The following is a 23,269-nucleotide window of genomic DNA, read 5'->3' as shown; positions in this document are numbered from 1 at the left end:
AGTTTATTTTTCAGTTTTCGGTGGACACAACATCTTTATTTTATTTTTATATGGTGCTGAGGACAGAACCCAGTGCCCTGTGCATGCCAGGCGAGCACGTTACTGCTTGAGCCACATCTCCAGCCCTGTTCTGTGTTCTTGAAGTTGGTCTGAAGCACTTAGACTGTTGGCTTACTCACCTTAAGTAGAACAGGCTGGGTTTCATTATGAGTAAAGCCGGTTCATTTCACTTGAGATGCTGGTAGTATTTGAATAGCTAAAACCAGTTCTAAAAGAAAAGAGCTAATGCCGTGGCATTTTTTGAAAGTTCAACTTTAAGAGAAATCTTCCATTATCGAAATACTTTTAAAAATCTCTTTCAAAAGTCAGCATTTAAAAAAAATACAAAAACAAACAAACAAAAAAATCCGAACAAACAAAAAACCCTCTACTCGACTAAAAGCAAAGCAAAGGAAGGGTCATAAGTGGATATCACTCGTAGCAGTAGACTGGCTATTGAACAATCTGATGTACGGAAAAATTTTGTGATCAAGGTGGGAAATTGAATGTGGTCAAAGCATCAGATGAAATGAAAATGTGCTGAAATGGAAAAGTGTGATCATTGCTTGGAAATGGGATATAAAAACAATACATCCAGATTGATACCATTTTGGTAATTTTTTTTTTTTTTTTTTTTTCTGCATAGAAAGCTGTTCGGGTGGATATGAACAAGGTGTTATCAGGAGAGGGTAAAAAGGCAAACATTTGATATTAATATGGAAGGGGTACATATGTATCACAGAATAGTTGGAAAAGAGGATTTAAATTTAGGTGAGGAAAATATATATATGCTGTGCCAAAAGAGAGAACAAGAAGGTGGGAAGGAGAAAGACAGGCCGAGAAAGGGCAGCAAGGACCCCAGTTCTGTAAATTAATTGATGCTGAGGAAATAATTTGGGACTTCTTCTTTCTGTGGAGAGTCAGATTTTGTTTTTCAGTTCTCCTCTTGCCAGTTTGATGTTCAAAACCTGAAAATCATTTGTAGGCCACTTCAAGCATATCGAGGAACCAAGGACCAAGGACACTATTCCATGCATGGCCGGCCAGGAATTAGATTTCATGATTTTTCTTCTCTCCCTTCCTCCTGAAGAGACTTGATCAGTCCAGATAGTAGCAGGAAGTAAACAAGGGCTGAGAGTTTCCTAACTAGGCCCCATCAGTGAGTACAGCTTCTCCTCCAGGGGGCCCTTGAGTGGCTGTGTGCTTCTCTTTCCTCCCCCACCTCTTTTCTTGGTCCCGGTAATGCGTTTGATCTTCTTCGTATCAAGCCTACTACCAGGCAGGTGATATTATTAGTCATTTTCTCCTGGAGGTAAATAACTTGCCCCAGTTAGTAAGAGGTAGAGTTGGACTTCCAACCCAGACCACCTAGTCCCAGGGCCCATGGTCTGAAATCACCCTGATTGACTGACTTTGGTTTCTTTTCCATCGGATGCTCTTTTTCCTCTCTCTGCCCCTTCTGGATGTCACAGGCTGCACTAATGGCATTCAGCCATTAGCCTGACAGATGTCCTCTTGGTTAAGTGTATGGGCAGCTTCCTCATGAGAATCACAAAGAAAACCTTAAATCTGGAGGGGTTTTGGCCTTTTCTTATCAGGTGTCATTTTACAGATAGGAACTTGAGACCCAAATATGGATGATTACTGGTTTAAAGTCATTTCACCAGCAATGGTCATGGTGAAGCACTTAGCACCTGTATCTGTTCCAAGCACTTGATGTATATGGTCTGTTTCATTGAATCCTTTTGACAAGAAAAAATCTGTAATTATCTCTGTTTTACAGATAAGCAAACATGAGATAAGTGTAACGAATAAACAGCCTAAGAATTCTGAACCCAGAGGGCAAGTTTCTATGCACCTTCTACCCCACTGCTGTTCCTTCTTCCTCTTTCTGCAGTCTCCTTAAAGGAATCATCTGAGGGTGACTCACTTTACATAAAATGCATTCTCTCTCTCTTCATTGAAGATTTCAGCAGAGGAAGTGGTCTCCTCCTCCTTTAACCAAATTCCTGAGCCACCAACCATCCTTAACTCATCTTCAATCAAACGAGTTATCCAAGATGTCTACACATGATTTGGAATTTTTAGTGACAAGTGTGACTTATTAAGGGAGAATCACACCAGACAGAATTAAACAGGCAGGATTGAACTCCACTGAAACAAAAGGCAGAAGATCCCAACATGCTGGGATTAGCTAATAGGAAAGTACTGGAGGATATTGAGGAGTACATGGAGTTACCAGTGTGATTAGCCCTCTGCTTGAATGAATGACCCCTTGGGGGAAGTTAGTTTCCCATCCTCCCTCATAGCCAAGGAGACAGGGAAACCTTTATTTCTTGATGATAATGAACCCTTTCCTGAGTTGTAGCAGATTAGAATCTTGAGCATCTCAGTGGGGCAGAGAAAGAAATTACAGCTGCAAGTTATTTAGAGTAAATGCTCAAGGAAAGGGAGGTCAGGGGCCTCCCGTTAGACACCTGTCTAAAGCTTAGTCAAAGGGAAGAGAAGTGGATGGAGGGGCTGGAGGTGCAGCCCAGTAGCAGATGCTTGGCCAACATGCATAGCATACAGGAGGTCCTGGGTTCAATTCCCCAGCACCGCACATACACAATAAAACAAAATTTGGCTGAGGAAGGAATAGAATGGAATTCCTAATAGAATGGAAGAAAGAGAATCTAGTTTGCATTATTTCCATTAATTTGCTCCAGGGGATGGGTTTGCCTTTAAATAAAAAATGCAAATGCTCTTTCAGTACCTGCAAAAGAGCTATATTTCTGGTGTTTGCCTGAAGTCCTCCCACAGGCAGCCCCTGTTTATTGAATGAATTTAGCCACACCATCACCACTTTTCCAGCCGTCATCATGGAGGCAGCTGTATCATCCATGTCCTTTCACTAAGGCGAACACTGTCCCTTGTAGATAACTCTCTAGAGCTTGGTGAGAGGTACAGAGAAAGTGAGAGCGACATGAATTTATACCATCAGAGCTGCAAAGTTACGACTCAGTTGGTGCATCTTCAGTGGCACGGTTTACCACGCTGCTAATTAACATGCGTTTCGTTGTTCTCCATCAGAACTGAATCAGTGATATTCGCCTAGGTGACCAGTGACTCATAAAATAATCAAGCTTTGAAAAATATGTCTTTGGAATCAGGTTACTGTCATAAATTCACATCTTATAATGTAAGCATCTTCAAAGCATGTGTTTGATAACCCATCCACATCATTAGGAAGTGCACAAGGGGGATTTTATGTTTCCTGAATTTATAATTGATACCAGTGACATCGCTTAGCCCCAACTGAAACCCAAGGACATGATTAAAATAAGGACTGTGTACTGAAGAAGTAAACATAGAAATAACAGAGAGCCTTCGATATAATTTAACCATTTATTTATTCAATTAACATTTACTAATTAAATGTCCCAGAGATAATAATTGAAAACCTACTATGTTCTAGCACTCTCTCACAGCCAGGAACATAGTCCCTGTTCTTAATCATTTTACATTCCAGTTAGGGAGACATGTAGTGAAGATAAATTAAATAATATTAGGTATAAAGAAGACAAACAGGATCCAGAGATGGAGGGTACTTGGGGCTGGTGAACAGGAGGCTGCCTGAGGTCAGTTGGTCAGAAAGTCTGCTAGCAGACTGAATAGTGAGAAGAGCTACATGATGAAATGTGGAGAGGCAGAGGTGAACTGGGGTAGGAGAGTAAGTCTACACCAGGGTGTGGGGGAACAGGAAGGCTTGGTAAGAATCTAAACTTCACTGTGGAGTCACTCATAGGTTGTAGGGGAGAGCTTACCTGGGTGTGTCCTTTGGCAAACACTGCCCTGTGTTAAGGTATAGAAGCCATAAAAATGCACCCTAGAAACTTCCAACTCTGGGAAGCAAAACTGACAAACCCTGGATGCTGTGCTCTGGAATTCCTCACTGTCCTGGGCCTGGCTGCTGCTTCTAGGGTTGGGTCCCAGCCAGTGATGGGGGTTCCAGGGGTACCGAGGCTGGCCCATTCCTGGGATGCAGGGGACTCCTTTGCAGGTCAGCTTTGGTTCAACATCTCCCTGTCATCTTGCTGAGCCTTCTGCATGCTGCAGGGCAGTCACCAGCCCTCTTCCTCTCTCTCACAGCCCTGCAGGCCTGTGAGCTGACGGCTCTCCATGCCTCCCCTGGGTCCCTCCTCGTTTTCTCCCAAAGATGATTCTGTTCATAAAATCTTTGCTTGTTTAATCCCCAACCCATTTCCTAGAGGATGCAGATGAACCCAGGCCTAATTCAGGGGTTATACAAAAAACGAACACAGTCCTCAACATAAGGAGCTTAACATTCCTTTCAATGAAACTTCTTTGCAGACAAAAGATAAAGTAACTATAATAAATAAAAGTATATAATTATATAACTATTATTATACAATCATATGATAAAAGTATGTGAAAGACATAGTAGTTTCACTAAAAAATTAAAATGTTTGGGGTTTGGTAGAATGGTCAGTCGGGAAAACTTAAACTAGAGCTTGAAAGCTTTGTGGAAAGACAGTGGGGTGAATGGGCATTCCAGGTGGAGGAAGAGGACAGGCAAAGGCCCTGGGGTCATAAGTATATCATGTATTCCGAGCTCAAAGGTCAGTTAGTATCCAGGAAGGCCAAGTCTGGAACTGGGGATAATAGAGTCTATAGAGCTAGGAGTGAGCCAGAGTCCTAGAATTTGGTTTATAAAGTAAGGAACTAATGAGATACCAGGGACAGGGATAGAAAATTTTCTTTCTCTGGTGAGTGTGAAAGGAGAGGACCCTCCATGAGGGCTTTGCCTCAAATACAAAGTTTATGCTGCTTGACTAAACTACCTGACTTCCAGTAATCCACCTGCTGTTGTATCCCCAGAGGAATTCCGTTCTCTTCGCTTGTCCTTTTCTCCAAACCTGGATGACTACAACCCGGACATTCCTGAGTGGAGGAGGGACATCAGCAGAGTCATCAAAAAGTCCCTGGTGGAAGTGAGTGCCAAGAGTTCTTCTCTCATTTGGACCCATTTTCTCTCTGTCCTTGGAGAACTTTATGGAAGAACATCTAAGAAGGGACAGGAAAGAGATGGAGCCACAGGAAGCTAGTTCCGAGGTGTGGTGTCACCGGTGCTTGTCCCTCACTTGCAGGCCTGTGGCGGGCACCAGGGTAAAGAGCAACCGTGAGAGTCACAGGTGCTTGTCCCTCACAGAGTTGATTCTGCTTAGAGAGAGTTCAGGATGGATGAGGCCTTTAGTGTAAGATGAGCCACTGTGCATAATGATGGAGGGGCATGCGCCAGAGTGTCCCCGTGGGCAGGTGTGATTACTAAGAGCAGCCTGGGTACCAGCCCCATTACTATGTGCAGTGAGGACTCATACCTGACGGTGGGTCACATGTCCTGCTTCTCTTAAAGACATGTCCCTCCTGTACCAGTATCAAGAGGAAGCTATTACTATTTTCTTTTCATAGATGAGGCAACTGAGGTTCAGAGAAGTTAGAAGACTTTCATAAACTCTCACAGCCAATAGGTGACAAAGCTTCAGAATTGAAATGAAGGGCCTGAGTCCAGTGTTTAAGGTTTTGTAATGCAACATGATCTCCTGAGGTTTCTAGGAGCATCCAAGAGGGTACACTTTATCCCTCCCTGAGCAGATGTTCCTGAAGAGTGGGTAAGACACCCTTTGTGGGGGTACCATCTTCCCCGACCTACTCCACTTGCAGGAGTGAGCACAGTGGGATAGCAGCTCCGTGGCTGCTTGGACTAGGAGCACAAACCCAGGACGTTAGGCATGAGCTGTCTTTTCCTGAGGTTCTAAACCCACACAGAAAACCAGTTTAAGTTTCTGTATATCCTACTCCCAACACATGTTATCACTGATGGAAAATGGTGATGTAATAAGACATTCAGAGAACCCTGGTCAGAAAAGAGATCCCATATCAGCCTCTCAGCATTCCAGTCCTCACACCATCACCTTTATTGACATTTGTTTAGCATTTAAAATATTCTAGACCCTCCCGTCCGTGCTTCATACTGTTTAATGTTAAATACCAAGGATAAGCCTATGAAGCTTGTACTCCTTTTACAGGTATAAGAGGCGTCAAGGAACTTGCCCAAGGTCATGCCGCCACAAATTCAGGCTCAGACCTTCAAGGCTAGAATCTCCATTTTGTGGTTTCCTATTGTTCCACCGTACTGCTGTCTATTGTCTTTTTTCAAGGAGAAACAGGGATGGAAGCCATATTGGGGTAGAGAAGGGGGGGGATCTTCATGTGTCTCCTGGTAATTGCAGTCCAGCTCTGTCTCCATGGCTTCACCAGGCATGCCCTTATTGAAGCTTCAACACTATGTCCACCAGGAAGGGCAGCTAGTGGACTAAGGACTTTCTGCCTTTGGAGCCATCTTTCCCTGGAGTGAGAATTGGTTTCTTTCTCCTGCTATTCAAGTGAGATGCCTTACAACTTTTCATGAACCCACCCACAGCCCACCTGGTTAACTCTGCAACCTTCTAGAGACATGGGATCCCCTAGGGACCTAAGTATCCCAGGCAACAATCCAAACCCACCAGGTGATTGTGGGCACCAGCTCAGGCACCAGCTCAGCAGTGATTAGCCTTCTGGGATGATTTCTCTTCACATTATCTAGAGGTCAGATGCCCTGGGCCGCCTCCTTCCCGCCAGCTGTCCAGTAGGCCAGAAACCACTGCTCATCAGTGTTCCTAAGGCTGCTGAATATTTTAATCAGCTAAACAAGAATAAATGTGTTGCTCAGCATCCTTCAGGACAGGGTGGTGGTGGGGGTGGGGGTAATATCTTTTAGTACCCCAAATTCTCCAGTTACTCCATCCCAGTAGGCAGCTGATCCAGCCTGTGGTCCCCTGGAACCCTGTCTTTGAGATCAGCAATTACACTTGGCTACTTTCCTAAGTCTTAAGGGACACATTGCCAAGTGTGCCCTAACAATCCCTATAAAATGTACAACTTAGAGTCGGTTTATTGGCAGTTTTCTTCCTATTCATTTATGTGACAGAATTTGGTATAAAATTAGTGGTCCATTCCTCATCAAATTGGCTTTTGCTATTGACATATCATGATGAAATCTTTAATTAAATGTCATGCAGGAAGCATTTTTGTTATAATGAGGATGATTTAATTTAATCTCTGAGTTTACAATCTAATAGGGGCATTAAACAGCATGTGCTCAGCTGTGATGGGAGCTGGTGTGTGTGTGTGTCAGGAGACAGGAGGCCTAGAGTTCAGGTTACCATCACAGGCTTCACCATGAAATGCAGCTTCATAAGCCTCACAGCCTCTTCCTAAATGGCCTTGAGCCACTATTTCACCTGCCCTCAGCACCCATCTTTCCTGGGGTCGAGATAAGGACACATACCTAGATCCTGGTTCAGGAGAGACTTGTCTTGGCTGCTAGGGAGCTGTGGGCAGAGGCTTTACCTGCCTTGTCCTGGATCATGTCATCTCACAGGGCAGCTCCAGTCGAGTAATGGACAGGTATGGTTATACACACAAAGTCCTGGCCATCTCAGCCCAACCTACAAAAACTCTGAAGGCCAGCCTGTCTCCCCACAGGTCCTTTGAGGCTGTCGCTGGACCTGCATGGCTGCTCAGTTCCTCCCCTGTCCATGCCTGCTAACCTTCCCTACCCCATAGGTGTTATTCTCAAGCTCTTCTTACTAAATTCCCTGAACACTAAACTCAGAGTGAGCATCCTGAGACACCAACCTTTGATGTGATTTTTTACCATCCAAGTAAGGTGGAACTATACTTGCTTGCTTTATTATTTATTTATTTATTTTGCATGAAACAATATCTATAGGTTACTTACCAAAATTCCAGGCACACAACAAGGAATCAAATGCATAGAAAATTTGTGACTACTTCAAAAAAGGTAGCTCCAAGACAGTCACCTACTTGAGAAACTAGGGACCGATGTACTGAAATGTGTGGATTTGTAAATGACTCATGAAAGGTAAGCAGAGTTCTATCTGCAAACAGAGAGAAAAGACATCCCGAGGGAGTGGTAGGCACACAGAGAAACACAGGTAAAACTTGATGGGGTGCACATAAAGATTGAATTGGGATTTCAGTGGTGGATGTTTAAGTGAGAAGGAACCAGTAGGATCATTAGTGTGGAAGAGGACTTGTCAGGGTCTCATAGGATAATTGCATGTAACAGAGTGGAGGAGGGCGTAATACAGGAGGTGAGTGTAAGGCTTCAGGCTAGGGAATCTGGGAAGGGCCTACTTCCTGTCACCTTAAAGAAAGAATGAAAATGGCGGGGGGCGGGGGGAGGTGTAGAATGGCAAGTTCTTTTTTTGACACATTTGTTGGAAGTCCTAGTGAAAGAGCCAAGCAGTGTGTTCTGACTGACCGTGAAGAGAGAAGATGGGATTATAACTACTGATTCTAGAACTGTCTAGAGAGAGGGATTGGGGGACACCCTGGGATATAAGCTCAAGGGAAAGCTAGAAAAAGGCAAAGAGGAAATTGAGTAATATTTCTAATTTTTAAGAGAAGCGTGAGCACAGCAAGTGAAGGGCTCAGAGTGCTTCATGGAGCAGGACTGGCCATCAGCTTCTGGTACTGGACAGAAGTGAACAGGAGCCCCTGAGGGCTGTCCTAGTTGGGTTGATAATTAGAATATGACTGGTGGATTTGAAGAGTATCTCCACTTGGGTGACGAAGGAAGAAGCTGGGTTAGCAGGGATGATGGCCTGGGTGCAGGGGCAGATAAAGAACTTAGTGAGGGTCCCTGTGTTCTATTTGAGGAGATGTAGGCAGGGAGAAGATAAGCGATGGGTGAGTCTCACAGTGGCGGAGCTGGGAAGAAACCTCTGTGGATCTCTCTGGAGTCTGCACTTGTGATCCAGGGATGCCTCTCCTGTGCCTTCCTGCCAGGAGCACCCAGGCCTCTGCCTTCATGTCCCCCACACACTTCCCTGTATCTTCTGCCTGAACCCACACCCCAGCTGAATACCTGGCTCCTTTTCACCATTTTCTGCAGGACTCACCTGAGCCTCTCTTTCTCAGGCCACAGGAATTCCAAGCCAGCACATCCTGGTGGCAGTACTGCCTGGTTTACCCACCACTGCCGAGCTCTTTGTCTTGCCTTACCAGGATCCAACAGGAGAAAACAAAAGGTCACTGGAGGATCTGGAGCAGGTAAGTCCCCTAGCAACCATTTTCAGCTTCTGCTTGCAGTCTGGGTCACCCCACTGCTAGTTCCACCATCACAGCAGCTCTGAGGGGTTCTGGGGAGCAGGGTCTAGGAGCACCACCTCTTTTGGGGAGCCTTCAGCTTTCTGGTTCTCCATTTCTCAGTCACACACTGGTGGCCCTAACTGTAGTTTCACCAAATCAACACGTACAGGACCGAATTGCTCATGCTGCAAAATACTTGGCAGCATTTATGATTAGTTAGAGAAATCTATGTGCATAGGCATGAAAACATGCCCAAGACATTATGAGAAAAAAATCAAGTGGCTGATTGACACATGGACAAGAAGCCCACTTAGAACTTACTTGACTTTTTTCATTTTGAGTGTTGTGGGAGTCCAATGACACCTGTTATAAAAGCTACAGCTTTGATTCAAACATTGATCCTTTTATTATCACTGTGCTAAGATGATCTGATTTGTATTCACAACGATTATGTGATATCTGCTCTAGAGCTCCTCTTCTGGCTATGGGAAGGTTCACCTTCTCTTTATTTCAATCACTTCTGGTGTGTGTGTGTGTGTGTGTGTGTGTGTGTGTGTCCTGCCCTCTTTAGTCATTTTTTTTTCTTTCTCATCCTTTTAACTTCAAAAGGCTCTTCTCCTTCTGTATTGAGGGAGATATTTTTCTCCTTTATCCATTCAACTAAAATGATTAGTCTTGGTCTGTTGTTCTCATAAAAACCTAAGGATTTGGGTTTCTCAATTCTTCCAGGAACATAGATTTAAAAAGGGATTCCTCTCAACCACTAAATAAGTATTGGATTTGGCTCCTCAAGAACTTGGAGCTTTTTAATTTACTTTGAATAAACCCATAATCCAGTCCCATGATCTCTAGTCTTCCAGGTTGGCCTACGAACTACAATACCCTTACTAACAACAACCCCAAATTAAAGCTCAGTCCACCTCTGAGCATATATTCTCCTTTCAGCTGCTACTTTCTCACCCATCAGAAAAATCGCCTCTCTAATTTTCTCTGTATGTAAATCATGAAGAACATAGCTGTCCCAGAAGTCCCGGATGAACCCATTTCCTAGCCAGATGCAATTGGAGAGCAGGCGGCAGGTAACCTGTTGGATTTGCATCTGACCTTGCCCCCTGCCATGCTCAGCTTCCCATTATATTCTACAAATTATTATCTGCACTGTAATGTAATAGGAGAAAAAATGAATTATTTCTTACCACAGAATGCTGAGAACCTGAGGGGGAAGTCAATCCTTATCCAAGATATGGACATTTGTAGCTGTTCCTTTTCTGGAAATTTTAGGAATTTTCTATGAAATCCAGATTATAATTATTTTAAGTATGGGAGAGAGTCCAGAGATAGAGCCAGATATTTTCCCAGGCATGACGTCATCCATGCATTTCTATGTTTCATACTGCCCCCCCCCTTTGTTTTAGTGTAATATTTTCTCAATGATTCCTTGAGGGGAAACATGGAAAGAAGGGTCTATTTGTTAAACATGTTTATGCAGGATGTATCTTGCTTTGACTGCAGATTTTTTTTTTTCACTTCTTTCCCTCTCTTCTCTGTCTCTTCTGGGTGCTTCCTTCACAGAGGCACACAGGTTGCTGAGGGCAGGTACTCAGACAGCCTGAATGAGTCATTGAAAAACCGTTTTTTCAGAGATCTTAAGGCAGCTGACTCATTTGAAGAAAGACTGCAACATAGCACCCAGCACCCATGGGGGGGCATCAGCCATTTTGGTAGAAGATCACAAGTTTAGAGAAATGTAAACCAGGCTTCTAGTTTCAGCTCTGATATCCATGTGTCTATTTCATAGTGGAGGAAAATAAGGAACAGAAAAGTTAAATGATGTAGCCAAAGTCACAGCGATTCCATAGGGTGTTTGAGAAGATGAAATAAATAATACAGTTGGGGAACTTGGTGGATAGAAGATATTCCATAAGTGGCAAGTTGATAATAGCTATATTTATGCTTATTTCATAATAGGAAGAGATATGGAAATGTGAATTCAAAGTTAAGGCTTATTAACCAGGCACGGTGGCACATGCCTGTAATCCCAGGGATTTGGGAGGCTGAGGCAAGAGGATCATGAGTTCAAAGCCAGCCTCAGCAACAATGAGATGCTAAGCAACTCAGTGAGACCCTGTCTCTAAATGAAATACAAAATAGGACAGAGGACATGGCTCAGTGATTGAGTGCCCCCTCTGGGCTCAAAAAAAAACACAAAAAACAGCTAAGTCTTATTAAATGGACTATATAGTCAGGGACGTATGTTGGAAGAGAAGGTGTGGAGAGTAAGCAAGAAAAAAAAATTAGTGAATGGGATTTCACAAAATAGAGACAAAAACAAGGACAATACGAAAAGGCAAGAATGCATATTATTGAAGTGAGCCCATGTAAATATGCAGATTTAGAACAGAAGTCTTACTTATATCATTTTAAAAGAAAATAGGATACCAAGCTAGAGATTGTAACTCTGATTAAGGAGGTTGGCTGCAGTCTCTTCCAGGACTCAAACCAAAGTAAACATGGTGACCACACAGAGCCCCTGAGAAAATGGTGTCTTGGTTGTGCATAACATTATTACCCTGAGAGAAAAGTACAGTAAATCAACTTTTAAAACAACACACTTTTGGAGGGCCTGTGAAATGAGCTGCCCACTGGAAACCTGTAATTTTCAATCTAGGTGGATCTTTTGAGCCTCTGTTCTGAGTTAGTCTCTTAAATAACTTCACGGGGAAAGCAAGTGAGCTTATGAACTCACTTAATTTAGAAGTCCAGAGATTCAGTCCCGGCATGGATGAATTCAGAGCCATTCAGAAGTGTCTACAAATTGCTTCTCTCTGTCTCTCTGTCTCTGTCTCTCTCTCTCTCTCTCTCTCTCTCTCTCTCTCTCTCTCTCTCTCTCTCTGTTTTCCTTGCCACCACATGGGTGTTTTGGAATGAAGCCTGCACATAGAAAGCAAGGATGGCCACAGCACCAGCTGCCATGTGGCCATTTTGTCAACTCCATCCCACAGACAGCACCAGCCACAGCCCCAGGTTTGCAGTCCTCACCACTCCAGCCTGGGTGAAGTGGGATCTCTTAACCAATCCCTGAAGGCTTGGACAGAGTGCTTTCTGTGACTACTCCAGTGTTGTATGTGCTCTCCGCCTCATGGGGTTAGGGCAGCCCTTCCTGAACCAAAGGGGCTGAGAGCAGGGCACTTGGTCCCTCACAGAAAGATGAAGGGGGAGGGAGGAGGTCCATTGGGCAGGCAAACACAACTGACTCTCAATTCCATGAAATACACACAAATTAAAAAAAAAATGCACAGAAAATCCAAACAACAGAAATGAACCTCTCCCTTGAAGATTACTCTAAATCTTAGAGGAAACTTGGGAAGGGCTGACCTCATTCCCTCTCCTCATGCTTTGGCCTCCTTCTTGTAAACCTAAGTGTGCAGAAGCCCAGCAGGGAAGAACAAGGATCCTGGCCAGCGGGCCCTGAAGAGTGGGAGGTAAAGACCCAGCAAAGGCCCTGGACTCTCCTCCCTGAGCTTCCTTTGGGAGCTTTCCCAGGGGAGCAGAGATGCTGGCTTGGATCGAGCTCTCTTTTCTGTGAAATAAATTGAAAACTCTTCCTTGTGATAGTACTTGATGCTGTTATCCGGATCACGCGGGCTGGGTTAATCAAGCGACCTTCTTCCAGGAGGGTTCCAACCAGTCTTTCTTTCAGCTCTCCAGCAACTGAGAAAAGGCTCTCTGGCCCTCAGTGGCCTCTCTAGGGGTAGTGCATCCTGCTGTGCTGAGGCCAAATGCTCAAGCGTGGACCAGGCTCAGCCTTCCAGGCACCGCATTTCCCTGCTTTCCTCAAGTCCTCAGGGGTGATGAGTCTGCACCCATCTCTCCTGATGGGAGGAGGGAAGGCCACAACGCTCAGGGAGATTTTTTGTGATGCTGTTCTGGGGCGATGATGTTGTTCAGTGTTGTCTTTCAGAATCCTTAAAGGCTATGAGAATGTTTAAAAGGAACAACAACAAAAAAAAAAGTCCATGTAAAATGTCAATCACAATACATTTCCTTGTCTGTTTGTATTAATTTTCACATTTGACAGATGGCAGAATACAAAATCAAAGGGAGAAAGCAGAGGCAGATATAAACATAGGATAGACTATTGGCAGCATTTTAGAAAACTAAAGATTCACTATGAAATGCAGTTAATACTTCCAGGTTGTATTCTATATCCACCTGGTCTACTTTCTTTGTTCTAAATTTTTAATGCAAAGATTTGGATTACAAAGGTACTCTGGAGTTCACAAGGAAGGTCACTGAAATAGGAAACTGTAACTAAAAGTAGAGTAGGTAAGAAACGGACCTTTTTGGGGGAAGAAGTTTAAAACTGGTGATGCGGGAAGAATTATTAGGGGTTTGATTTGTTTCTTCTTGTACATCATCCAGGAAACTCCTTCAGCATTTTCATCAAGCTGAATCTTTTCTGATAAGAAAGAATTGGATTGTGTGAACTGTGTTAACTCTTAGGTAGCATTTGGCTGCATTGCCTCCCTGTGATTTAATCCTGACACTGTGTTGTGTAAGTTGGGGAAAATCTTCCTCCATTGAATATAAGAGAAAGATTCCTCAAATGCTATTTGAAGGGACCTCAAAATGTGACAGCATTAGGATTGACCAAGTGGGTCAGCTCTGGGATCATCTCAGGCCAGGCTCCATCTCAATTATCTTGCCACAGTGCTTTTTTATGTTCCTTAGGGTTTGTGCTCCTCATACCAACATCATGGATAAGCGTTATATTTTGGCCAAGGTTAGCCTTATCATTGATAAATTTTCCAAACCCATTTTTAAACCTATATCTTCATCTGATGCCACTTCTTTGTGCTACACGTTCTATAAATGTGCCAATTGCTCTATTGTTCTTAAACTTCTATTTTTTCATGTTTCAATGATTGACATTTTTGTTCTGATAATCTGAGACTGCTTATCCCCAATGAATTTAATTAAAAGTGGTTTAGATTTGTGTAGTAAGCATCACAGGTGTTGACTAAATGTTTCCAGCCCACTGCCTGTGTTGCAGTGTAGGATCATACCTGTGTATCTCTTCTGATTGGGCAGAGCCACAGGACTTATTCAGGCTAATGAATAAGTGATACGTGATACGTGTCACTTCCAGTCTGACAAGTTCAAGTGCCCATAAGCCTTGAGAACTGTTTTCTCCTCCCGAGGTATAGCAAATAGAAATGATTAAGATGGCTGCTCCATTAGCCTGGTTCCCTGTGTGATCATTAAGAAATATCTATCTGCAGTGGTTACCACGTGTGAGCAAGAAGTATGCCTTTATTGTTTCAAGCCTCCGAGAAGTTACCATGCTTCCTTCAGCCCACCCTAGTTGATTCCCACTGCTGCACTTGATCTTCATCTTTTATGAAGGAGGCAAGAAGAAAGTTGTTATTTTTCCTCTAGCATGTCCCCCTAGCTTTTATCCTATTTGTATTGAATCCCCACTGTCCTCTAATGTGGTAATTTAACTGAAGTGTGGGCTACCTTTGAATCATGTGCATAGTCTACCTAATAAGTAGACACTGGGAATGATTTGTGTTTCTTTGACCATGATTGTTTAGCTACAGTACAGTAGGAGGTGAACTGTGTAGGAGAGCAGCAGCAGGAAGATGTCAGTACAGAGGATAAATGAAACTGGCTAAAAAAAATATGCATTTTTAAGGCTATGAACACCAAAACCTTTAATCAAGCTCATGTTTTGGTTTTAATTATTGGGATGTACTTGCTAAGAATTTGTGTTTTGTTTTCCATGTATTTTTATCGGTGCATTATAGGAACACAACTTTACAGGACAGAAAAAGAAATAGAAGTAAATTCTACCTGTTTTGGCAGGTTCACTCTCCCAGATATCACATATTGTTTCACTTGGATCTTTATCAGGCCAGTGTTTTTGATCTGCTCATTTAGGTCTTGCTGTGCCTCTCTGTGTATTGCATTTATTGTACTCTTCTCAAAGCCCAGATGCTCCCAAATATTACAAATGGTGCAGACTTGTGAAAATAATATGACAGTCCTGAGATTAGAAATTGCCTATTCCTGTGGTCCATATTAGTCAGCTGACTTTGGGAATGGTATTTTAACTTGTGTGCTTCATGGGTGAATCAGAAATGACAGTAAAATTAATAAAATGAACCTTTCTTTTTTTCTATCTCCTAAGTCCACTTAGCCAGAACTTTCTCTACATATCTCTGGCTGTCTCTGTCAACTTGTTCACAGACTTTTTTTTTTTTTTTAAATGAAAATTCTCTAGATTACGGGTCAAACAAAGCTGAAGTCTAGTCTCAATTCTTCAAATATGAACTGGGTAAACTTAGGTCTGTCCAGTAAGCTCTGTGTTCCACTCCACATAGACACCAGACATGTAGTATTAGGAATAACAGCCAGAAAGAAGCAATTTTATCAAAATAAAGTGCTCATTGCACGTATAATATTCTTAAAAATATATGCAACCAGCTCATGATCTGATGCACACAATCCAAGATATGCATTTCTCCAAGTAACATAGTAAATATTTAAAATGTTGTCAAAATCTGTCAACAGTCTCACAGTAATTTATTTGAGTAGAAAAGTACATGGTTCTAATTGAGGTTATTCTTGTATGGAATGTAAATTTCACTTAGTTTTGTTTCTTATGCACAATTTCTTTCCTACAGAGTATGTGTTCTTTATTGAATGTCCTTTGATGCAAGTTAAATACATGAAATATACTTTCTGCTACCCGATGATTTTTGCACAGCCTGCTTAGTTTTGTAAATGATACAGAAAAAACCAATGAAGCAATGCTAGGAACCAAACACGTCTAGGAAGTTAATCATTTTCAGAAGGGAGTTTCCTGAAGATTATAAATGAGAAGCATGCTGTTCTGATAAAATCTATTTTCTGGTTTGCTTATTTATATTTCTCTCTTGAGGAAAAACATTTACAGGGATAAGAAATGAGTATAGCTTCACCTGGTTGAAAGAGGAAAGTCTTTCTCTTACAAGTACATTGTTCCCTTTTGTTTATGATAATTTCTACATAAAAAGGTCAACTTTTAACTTGCTTATGACAAGTCTTTCATATTGAGTTAAAATAATTTTTATGCAATTACATATGTGCATATATGTATGTATATTAAATATTATTATATGTGCATGTTTGTATTTCACAGACAAAACCTTTATTAAAGAACCATTGTCAGATTCCTTCAAGACCCTATCAATTGAATGATAAGAATAAGATAGGAGGGCTGGGGTTGCGGCTTAGTGGTAGAGTGCTTGCATAGCACATGTGAGGCACTGAGTTCGATCCCTAGCACCACATAAAAATATAATAGTAATAATAATAATAATAATAATAATAATAATATCCCAATAATCTTTAAAAAGAGAAAAGAATAAGGTAGGAAAGGACCTTACAGGACATATAGGTAATCCATTTGATGGATTATTGATTAGAAATCCATTCCTCCTATAAACTGGAACCATTCTGGAAGATTGTTAGTACTCAAGAAAAGGAGTATCTTAATAGAGAGGGAAAAAAGTTGTTTTCAACATAGTTTTAAAAGTCTCATTTTTCTCTGTGGCTTGCCAAATGAAAGCATTTGATATACTGGTATTACTCAAGATCCCAGGTGTCCATCCATAGTGCATGGAGAATTATCCCAGGCTCCTGTTATTCAGCAGAGAAGTTCATCTTCAGGACAATTTAGTTCTATTGCCAACCAGGGCATTCTTTAAGGGTCTCTACTGCCAAACTAAGCCATCAGGCCCTGTTTAATTATTAAAGAGATCAAAAGTGTCATTTTGGCAACTCAATGGAGAAAATGAAGCTTGATAAATTGAAAAAAAGGGGAAAATGAAGAATTTTACCAGCATAATGATTCTCAGAAAACATCTATTTACATTTAAATAGTGTATCAAATAAAATATGAACTTTATGATTAAAACAGATTATTAAAAATAGATAAGGATACCAGATAAAAATAATAAGAGGGTGATTATCCCTCATAGTTTTGCAGAAATTCTTCAAAAGTATAAGCAAAACTGAGTAAATGTCTACTGTAAACAAATTAATACAATTTTACCGTATCTATAAACCTTGCATTGTACTATTTACCAAAACTAAGTTCTGCACCCCATGGTCAGGTTCAATATTCCATGGTCCAGAATTCTAGGTTTCTGTCCAGTTCATGTGCCAGCCCAAGGAGCAAATAGGATCACTCCCCCTGTTGGCTACATTTTGAGTTGTGAATACACTTTGTTTCAACTATACAATTTATTATTTCATAAGAATAATATGTACCATTCAGTAGTACCCTCAAAGTACCTCATCTGGGAGAGCCATGGGGTATGGTTTGGGGGAGGGAAGGAAAGGCAAATGAAATCTCATGAATCTTACCAGAATGTGTATATTGGGGTTGTGGCTTAGTGGTAGAGCGCTTGCCTAGCACATGTGAGACACTGGGTTTGATCCCCAGCATCACATAAAAAATAATAATAACAAAAAAGAAGTTTTTATCTACTTCTTTCAAGTCCTTATGCATAACAAATGCTTTCTGAGAAAACTGAGAGTGACTTCTCTAAGGTAACACAGGGTAAGTTTTAAAAGTAGAAATGATCTTATTTACTAATATCTTGTTTTGTAGCAATTAGGATGTAAAGTCTGGTCATACTTAAAAATAGTTCTATCTACATACTCCAGAATATAACTCAAAATCATTTAAAACTTGTTTATACAATTTACAGGTATAATGTTGGGATACCTCAATAAGAATAGTAATATTTCTCAGCATATTTATTCATGGTCAGTGTTAACAGTTTTGGTAGCACTAACTATAACACTTCTTCTTTCAGATATCAGAAGTACTGATCCATAAACTCAACCAAAACTCAGTGCACTTTGAATTGAAGCCTGGGGTCCAAGTTCTGGTCCATGCAGCTCACCTAACAGCAGGTCAGTTTCTGTGTCTCAGGACTCTGGCTAGTGGCCCCGTCAAAGGGAAAGCCCAGAGCTTTGAAAAGAGGTGTGAAACTTATTTAATTAAATTTTCTATTCTGTTCAGAAAGCAGACTAGATCTCATAATCCTCTCCTGTGGCCACTGGAGCTACTTCCTCCCTATGAATTTAGAGATTGAAGAGCAACTGAACCTGATATTCCATACTGAACTCCATTTGAAGGGATCACTATCTAGTCCATCCTTTGTGGTCTAAAATTTGCTTTATAGCATACTCAGCTTCTGAATGACATCCTCAGGCTGTATGTTGTGCTCTGCACTGGTGTGGTTTATCAGAAAACCCTCCTTTTACCAGAATCATCTACTGAAAGGGGGAGCATCGTAAGTCAAGCTGGACAGACAGCTAGCCTCATGTTTCCAATTCTTCAACTCTGGAGGTCCGCCAACATTTCATTATTCTTCTTTCTCTCATAGTTCTCTTCCATAGTTTATTATTTCTGTTTGATTTTCATTTGACTTATTATTTTTTTTATTATATGCCAAATACTGCTCAGATTATTGGGGGGGATTTGAAATATTAAATGCTATTTTATAAAATGTTCATGCAAGAAGAATTGGGTTAGAGCTGGGACCAAGTTGAAAAATAGGAATTTAAGAATTTGGTAATTAACTGAGACTGGTTTGGCCAACACTTGTGTCAAGATTAGCACTTTTCAACAATTGAAACAAGGAAGCCAAATTTAAGAGGGTTCAGCTTCTTGTTTGAGATTGATTCTAAGTTAGAACTAGCTATCTGATTCAGAAAAACAATACAAAAAATATTTTAACAGGTGTTAGACTCTATCTACCAAAGACAATAGATAGAGTTCTCCTGTCACACATGGAAAGACTGACACTTTGAATGAAGGATTTGTGGGATGAGATAATTGCCACAATTTCTTTCTTTCTCTGTTTTCTTTTTCTTTGGTACCAGGGATTGAGGCCAGGGGCAATCGGCCACTGAGCCACATCCCCAGCCCTATTTTGTATTTTATTTAGAGACAGGGTCTCACTGAGTTGCTTAGTGCTTCACCATTGCTGAGGCTGGCTTTGAACTCACAATCCTCCTGTCTCACTCAGCCTCCCAAGCCACTGGGATTACAGGCATGCACCACAGCACCTGGTTTTGCCACAATTTCTTTTAATTTGAAATGAACATATTCATTTTGGGGTGCCTAGAAGAGAAGCAGGAGGAAGTCTGAAGAAAAGGAGGAAGAGTGAGGAAGAATTCTCACTTCACTTCACCTTCTTTTCCCTTTCATCTCCCTTGTAGGGAGGGAAAATGGTTTTTTTGTTTTGTTTTGTTTTGTTTTAAGAAAAGGACCACTGTTTGCAACATTTCATGTCTCATAAGCAGGATCGCTAATACCTTCCCAGGGACCATTATAACATGCTGCTGCATTCCATTAATTGCTCAGCAGATGTTCAGCAGTCCTGTTTTAAAAATGTTCAAGCCAGAGTCTGTTGCCGGTGAGAACGGCAATTCATAATTTGGGTTGTCTCCAAGGGAAAAAGAACTGTCTCCTTTCAGGAATTCACTAGCCTTATTTTGGTTTTTAAATTCCGTTCCCTGTTTTCTTTCATGAGAATACAAGATAAGCATTTGCAGATACCTGAGGATCATCCAAGATTGGTTTTTCTGGTTTCCTCCTACATGTCAGAAAATGTTTAGGAAATTCTCTTTGCAGGAGAGATTTGAAATTGCATGAGAATAGGAAGGAGATGAGAAACATGTTATCAGTAAGTTTGAGGAACATGACCTCAGTGGCTCCCTTAGGCATTTCTGACTTTGTGGCTGCCAGGGACCATGTTTAGCAGACAAAGTCTGGGGCATTACAGAATAATCCAGAGAGTTGGAAAGGGAGTAAAAACCATCATGTGGGAATTGGACTGGAAGCACCAGTGTTTTGACTAAAGTGTATGTTAGCTCATGCTATCCCTGATTGGAATATTTTTCCCAACTTCTTCATCTTTCTTCATCCCCTTATTCTATTTGTATTTGAAGGCTCAGCTCAATGCCAGTATTCACATAGAAACTTTCCAGAGAGCTTTACCTAAATAACATCTTCCCCTGGTCTGAACTCACATGTACTTTTAAATTTATATCTTTCTGATGATAATGGTCATGACCAATTGTTACCATAATTTTCATCATTCTTATTTAAATCCTGTGGGTGTGGTTCGTTGTATCTTTATATTGTCTTCATCATTGTACCTAGCAGAGAACTTGTACATAGCAGGTACATATTACTTTGGTAGCAATGAGATGTGTAATGAATGTTTAACTTTAGCAATGTAGTCAAAATCTCATTCTCTAAGTTAGTCTTTAGATCCAACTTATTCAGTTGGGAATCATATTCCCTGTCGCCAAACAACTGGTTTGTGGAGACTTCCATATATTTGTCCAATAAGCATCCAGGGGAAATCCACCTCATTTTTCCCATATGGCATTAATTACATTGCTTATATGTGGCAAGCATTGGGAATGGGCAGGTTGAAGGAAAATTAGATTCATGCTCTCTAGATTTTTGTGTCCTAGAAAAAGAGGTCTGAGAAGGACTCAAAGAAGGACCACCAAGAGGCTGTTGCTGAAAGAGAGTGAATCAAGTACAACTTATTAACCCTTATTCTATGTTCTGCTCCCATACAGGAGAGTTTCCAATATCAGAAATCAATGTTACATCGTGATGGGGCTCCAGGTCACATACCTGTTATGGAACCATCCTCACCTTACCAAACCAACATTTTTTGTGACATTTCCCTTGCCTTCCCTCTCTCTCTCACTTATGCATTTGCCTTGCCCTTCGGAATTACACATATGTGCATATATACATATATTACATATATATGTGTGTGTATATATATACATATATAAAACGTATGGCATTTATTTATTTATTTTGGTACGGGTGATTTATCTCAGGGGCACTCAACCACAGAGCCACATCCCCCGTCCTTTTTTTTTTTTTTTTTTAATTTTATTTAGAGATAAGGTCTCAATGAATTGCTTAGGACCTTGCTACATTGCTGAGGCCAGCATTGAACTCAGAATCTTCCTGTCTCAGACTCCTGAGCCACTGGGATTACAGGCATGCAACTCAACTTGAATAATATATCTTAAGAGCAGAGTCATTTTAAGGGGAATGTTTTCCAGTGATTCTGGAAGACTCTGATTCAAACCATTTGGTTTCTATAAGTACTTGTGGAAAAACAAATCCCATCCATTAAGAAAATATTCATGAAATCCCAAAAGTTGTTTCATTGCTTCTGGTAACTTCAGATGTATCATCTTATTCCTCACATGACTCTAGCCCTAATTTTGCAATTATTACTTTAAACCTGTGGTTTCTCAGAGGTCGTGAAATGAATTAGGACTCTCATTCACTCCACACTGGCTAGACTTGAAGCACAGGTGCTAGTACATGAACATTCACTAATTGTAACTACAAAGAATAAAAAAATATATATATTAGTTGCAGAAGGTTGGGTAAGGATGAGACTTTAGGTTGAATGGAAGTTCACCCAAAGGAGAGGCAGTAAGCCTGCCGGGTTGAGAGGCTATTTGAACAAAGTTGCAGCAACAACTGGTTTATGCATCCAATTATGCACTGTTTGATGTGGTTCAGGGCATCTAAACATGTGCTGTCCAATATTCATAGTTGGTGTGTTTATTGTAAGTAAATTATAGGGGGAAGGGTGTAAAAATTCAAGGAACACAAATATGCCAGTGTATCATAAACTTCATTGACCCTCATCCATGTGTACTAGTGCGGAATCTCATTAGTGTAGGTTGGAGATAGTAAAACATGATAAATGTGGGGAAAAGAAAAAGAAGTACAAGAAAGAATTAAAAAAAAATGTTTGAGTAATGGTCCACAATCCTTTCTCTTTATAACATAGATGTTTTCAACCCCATATGTCGAGAGATGGTAATTTATTTGATGGCAATGAGGATCTAGCAGGAGAAGCCTCTTTCTTGGTTGTCAAAGAAGATAAGTTTGGTGGTTTATGTTGGGTTTGATGTCATAAAACACATAAGTGAAACACCCCATCAGGAAGCTGGAAATCAGAGCTTGAAAACTCATGTGAGAAGATCAGGACCTGAAAATACATTCAACTTTGAGTTCAAATTTACCACCACCTACCAGATTCTCAGGTGAGGGGAATCTGCTGACAGGTGGTAAATTAAAGCCCTAATTTGCTGGTACAAATCTTTCAAGCTCCATCAAACCGCAATCTTTGTTCTTATGGGCAGTCATGTTCATGAATAAATTTAGTCCTTATATTTGACTGGGGTCAGGGACATTGGGAAGTGGCATAAAAATGTGTTGATTCTTCTACCATAGAACAGATAATGGTTCTGCATGAGAATAAAGAGACAGCAAGAGAGGGGTCACACTGACATTTTATTTGAGTAGGCAAAAGTCTAACTAGATTAATCCACACTAAACTGTAAACAATAAGTTTCCAGGGATTATTGGCATTTCTCAAGAGTTGTTTATTGGGCAAATGAACTAAAATCTGAGTGGTGATACTCCTGCGCAGAATGACTAGTAAGAAGAGGGCTGACTCATTCCTTCTACCCAATTAGAATGAGTGAAAACCAGTTCTATGGTTGGAAAAGCTATTTCTAACATATGGTAGGAGATCTCTGTTGTAAATCATTTATTCTCAAACCCAAGCACATTTCAGTAAACTTATGAAACTTTGAAAAAAAGAGAATTTTCAGACCTCACTGCATTCAGTGAAGCATCCCAGGAGTTCCCAAGGGATGATATCCAGGAATCTGCATTTTTTTTAGCAAGTTTCCCAAATCATGCTTATACAGCCATCCCTTTCACCAGCCTCAACAACCACTGTTGGAAAGCATTCCACAAATGAAAATCCATCTTCAAAACAAGGGAAGGTGTTGGAACCATCTCCAGCAATGAATCTGATTTATAACTAGTAATCCACTCAAACAGAGAAGGGCCTGTGATATTAACTATGAGAGAAAATTA

The 23,269-nt window shown here is 41.1% G+C and overlaps 1 protein-coding gene across 4 annotated transcripts in view; it reads left to right on the top strand.

Annotated features, from left to right (window-relative positions):
* Sorcs1 (sortilin related VPS10 domain containing receptor 1) overlaps nucleotides 1-23,269 on the top strand; it is a 466,212-nt gene that overhangs the window by 428,973 nt on the left and 13,970 nt on the right. For all 4 annotated transcript variants that reach the window (XM_076834120.1, XM_076834123.1, XM_076834121.1 and 1 more), the window contains exons 22-24: nucleotides 4,921-5,033; nucleotides 9,088-9,219; nucleotides 18,129-18,228. In XM_076834120.1, the coding sequence (XP_076690235.1) occupies nucleotides 4,921-5,033; nucleotides 9,088-9,219; nucleotides 18,129-18,228 (345 nt within the window). The remainder of the gene's footprint in view (nucleotides 1-4,920; nucleotides 5,034-9,087; nucleotides 9,220-18,128; nucleotides 18,229-23,269) is intronic.

Source organism: Callospermophilus lateralis, chromosome 15, assembly GCF_048772815.1.
Source record: "Callospermophilus lateralis isolate mCalLat2 chromosome 15, mCalLat2.hap1, whole genome shotgun sequence".
In the NCBI taxonomy this organism is placed as follows: domain Eukaryota; kingdom Metazoa; phylum Chordata; class Mammalia; order Rodentia; family Sciuridae; genus Callospermophilus; species Callospermophilus lateralis.
The sequence above is the reverse complement of the archived record's forward strand: the minus strand, read 5'-3'. Positions and strand labels throughout refer to the sequence as shown.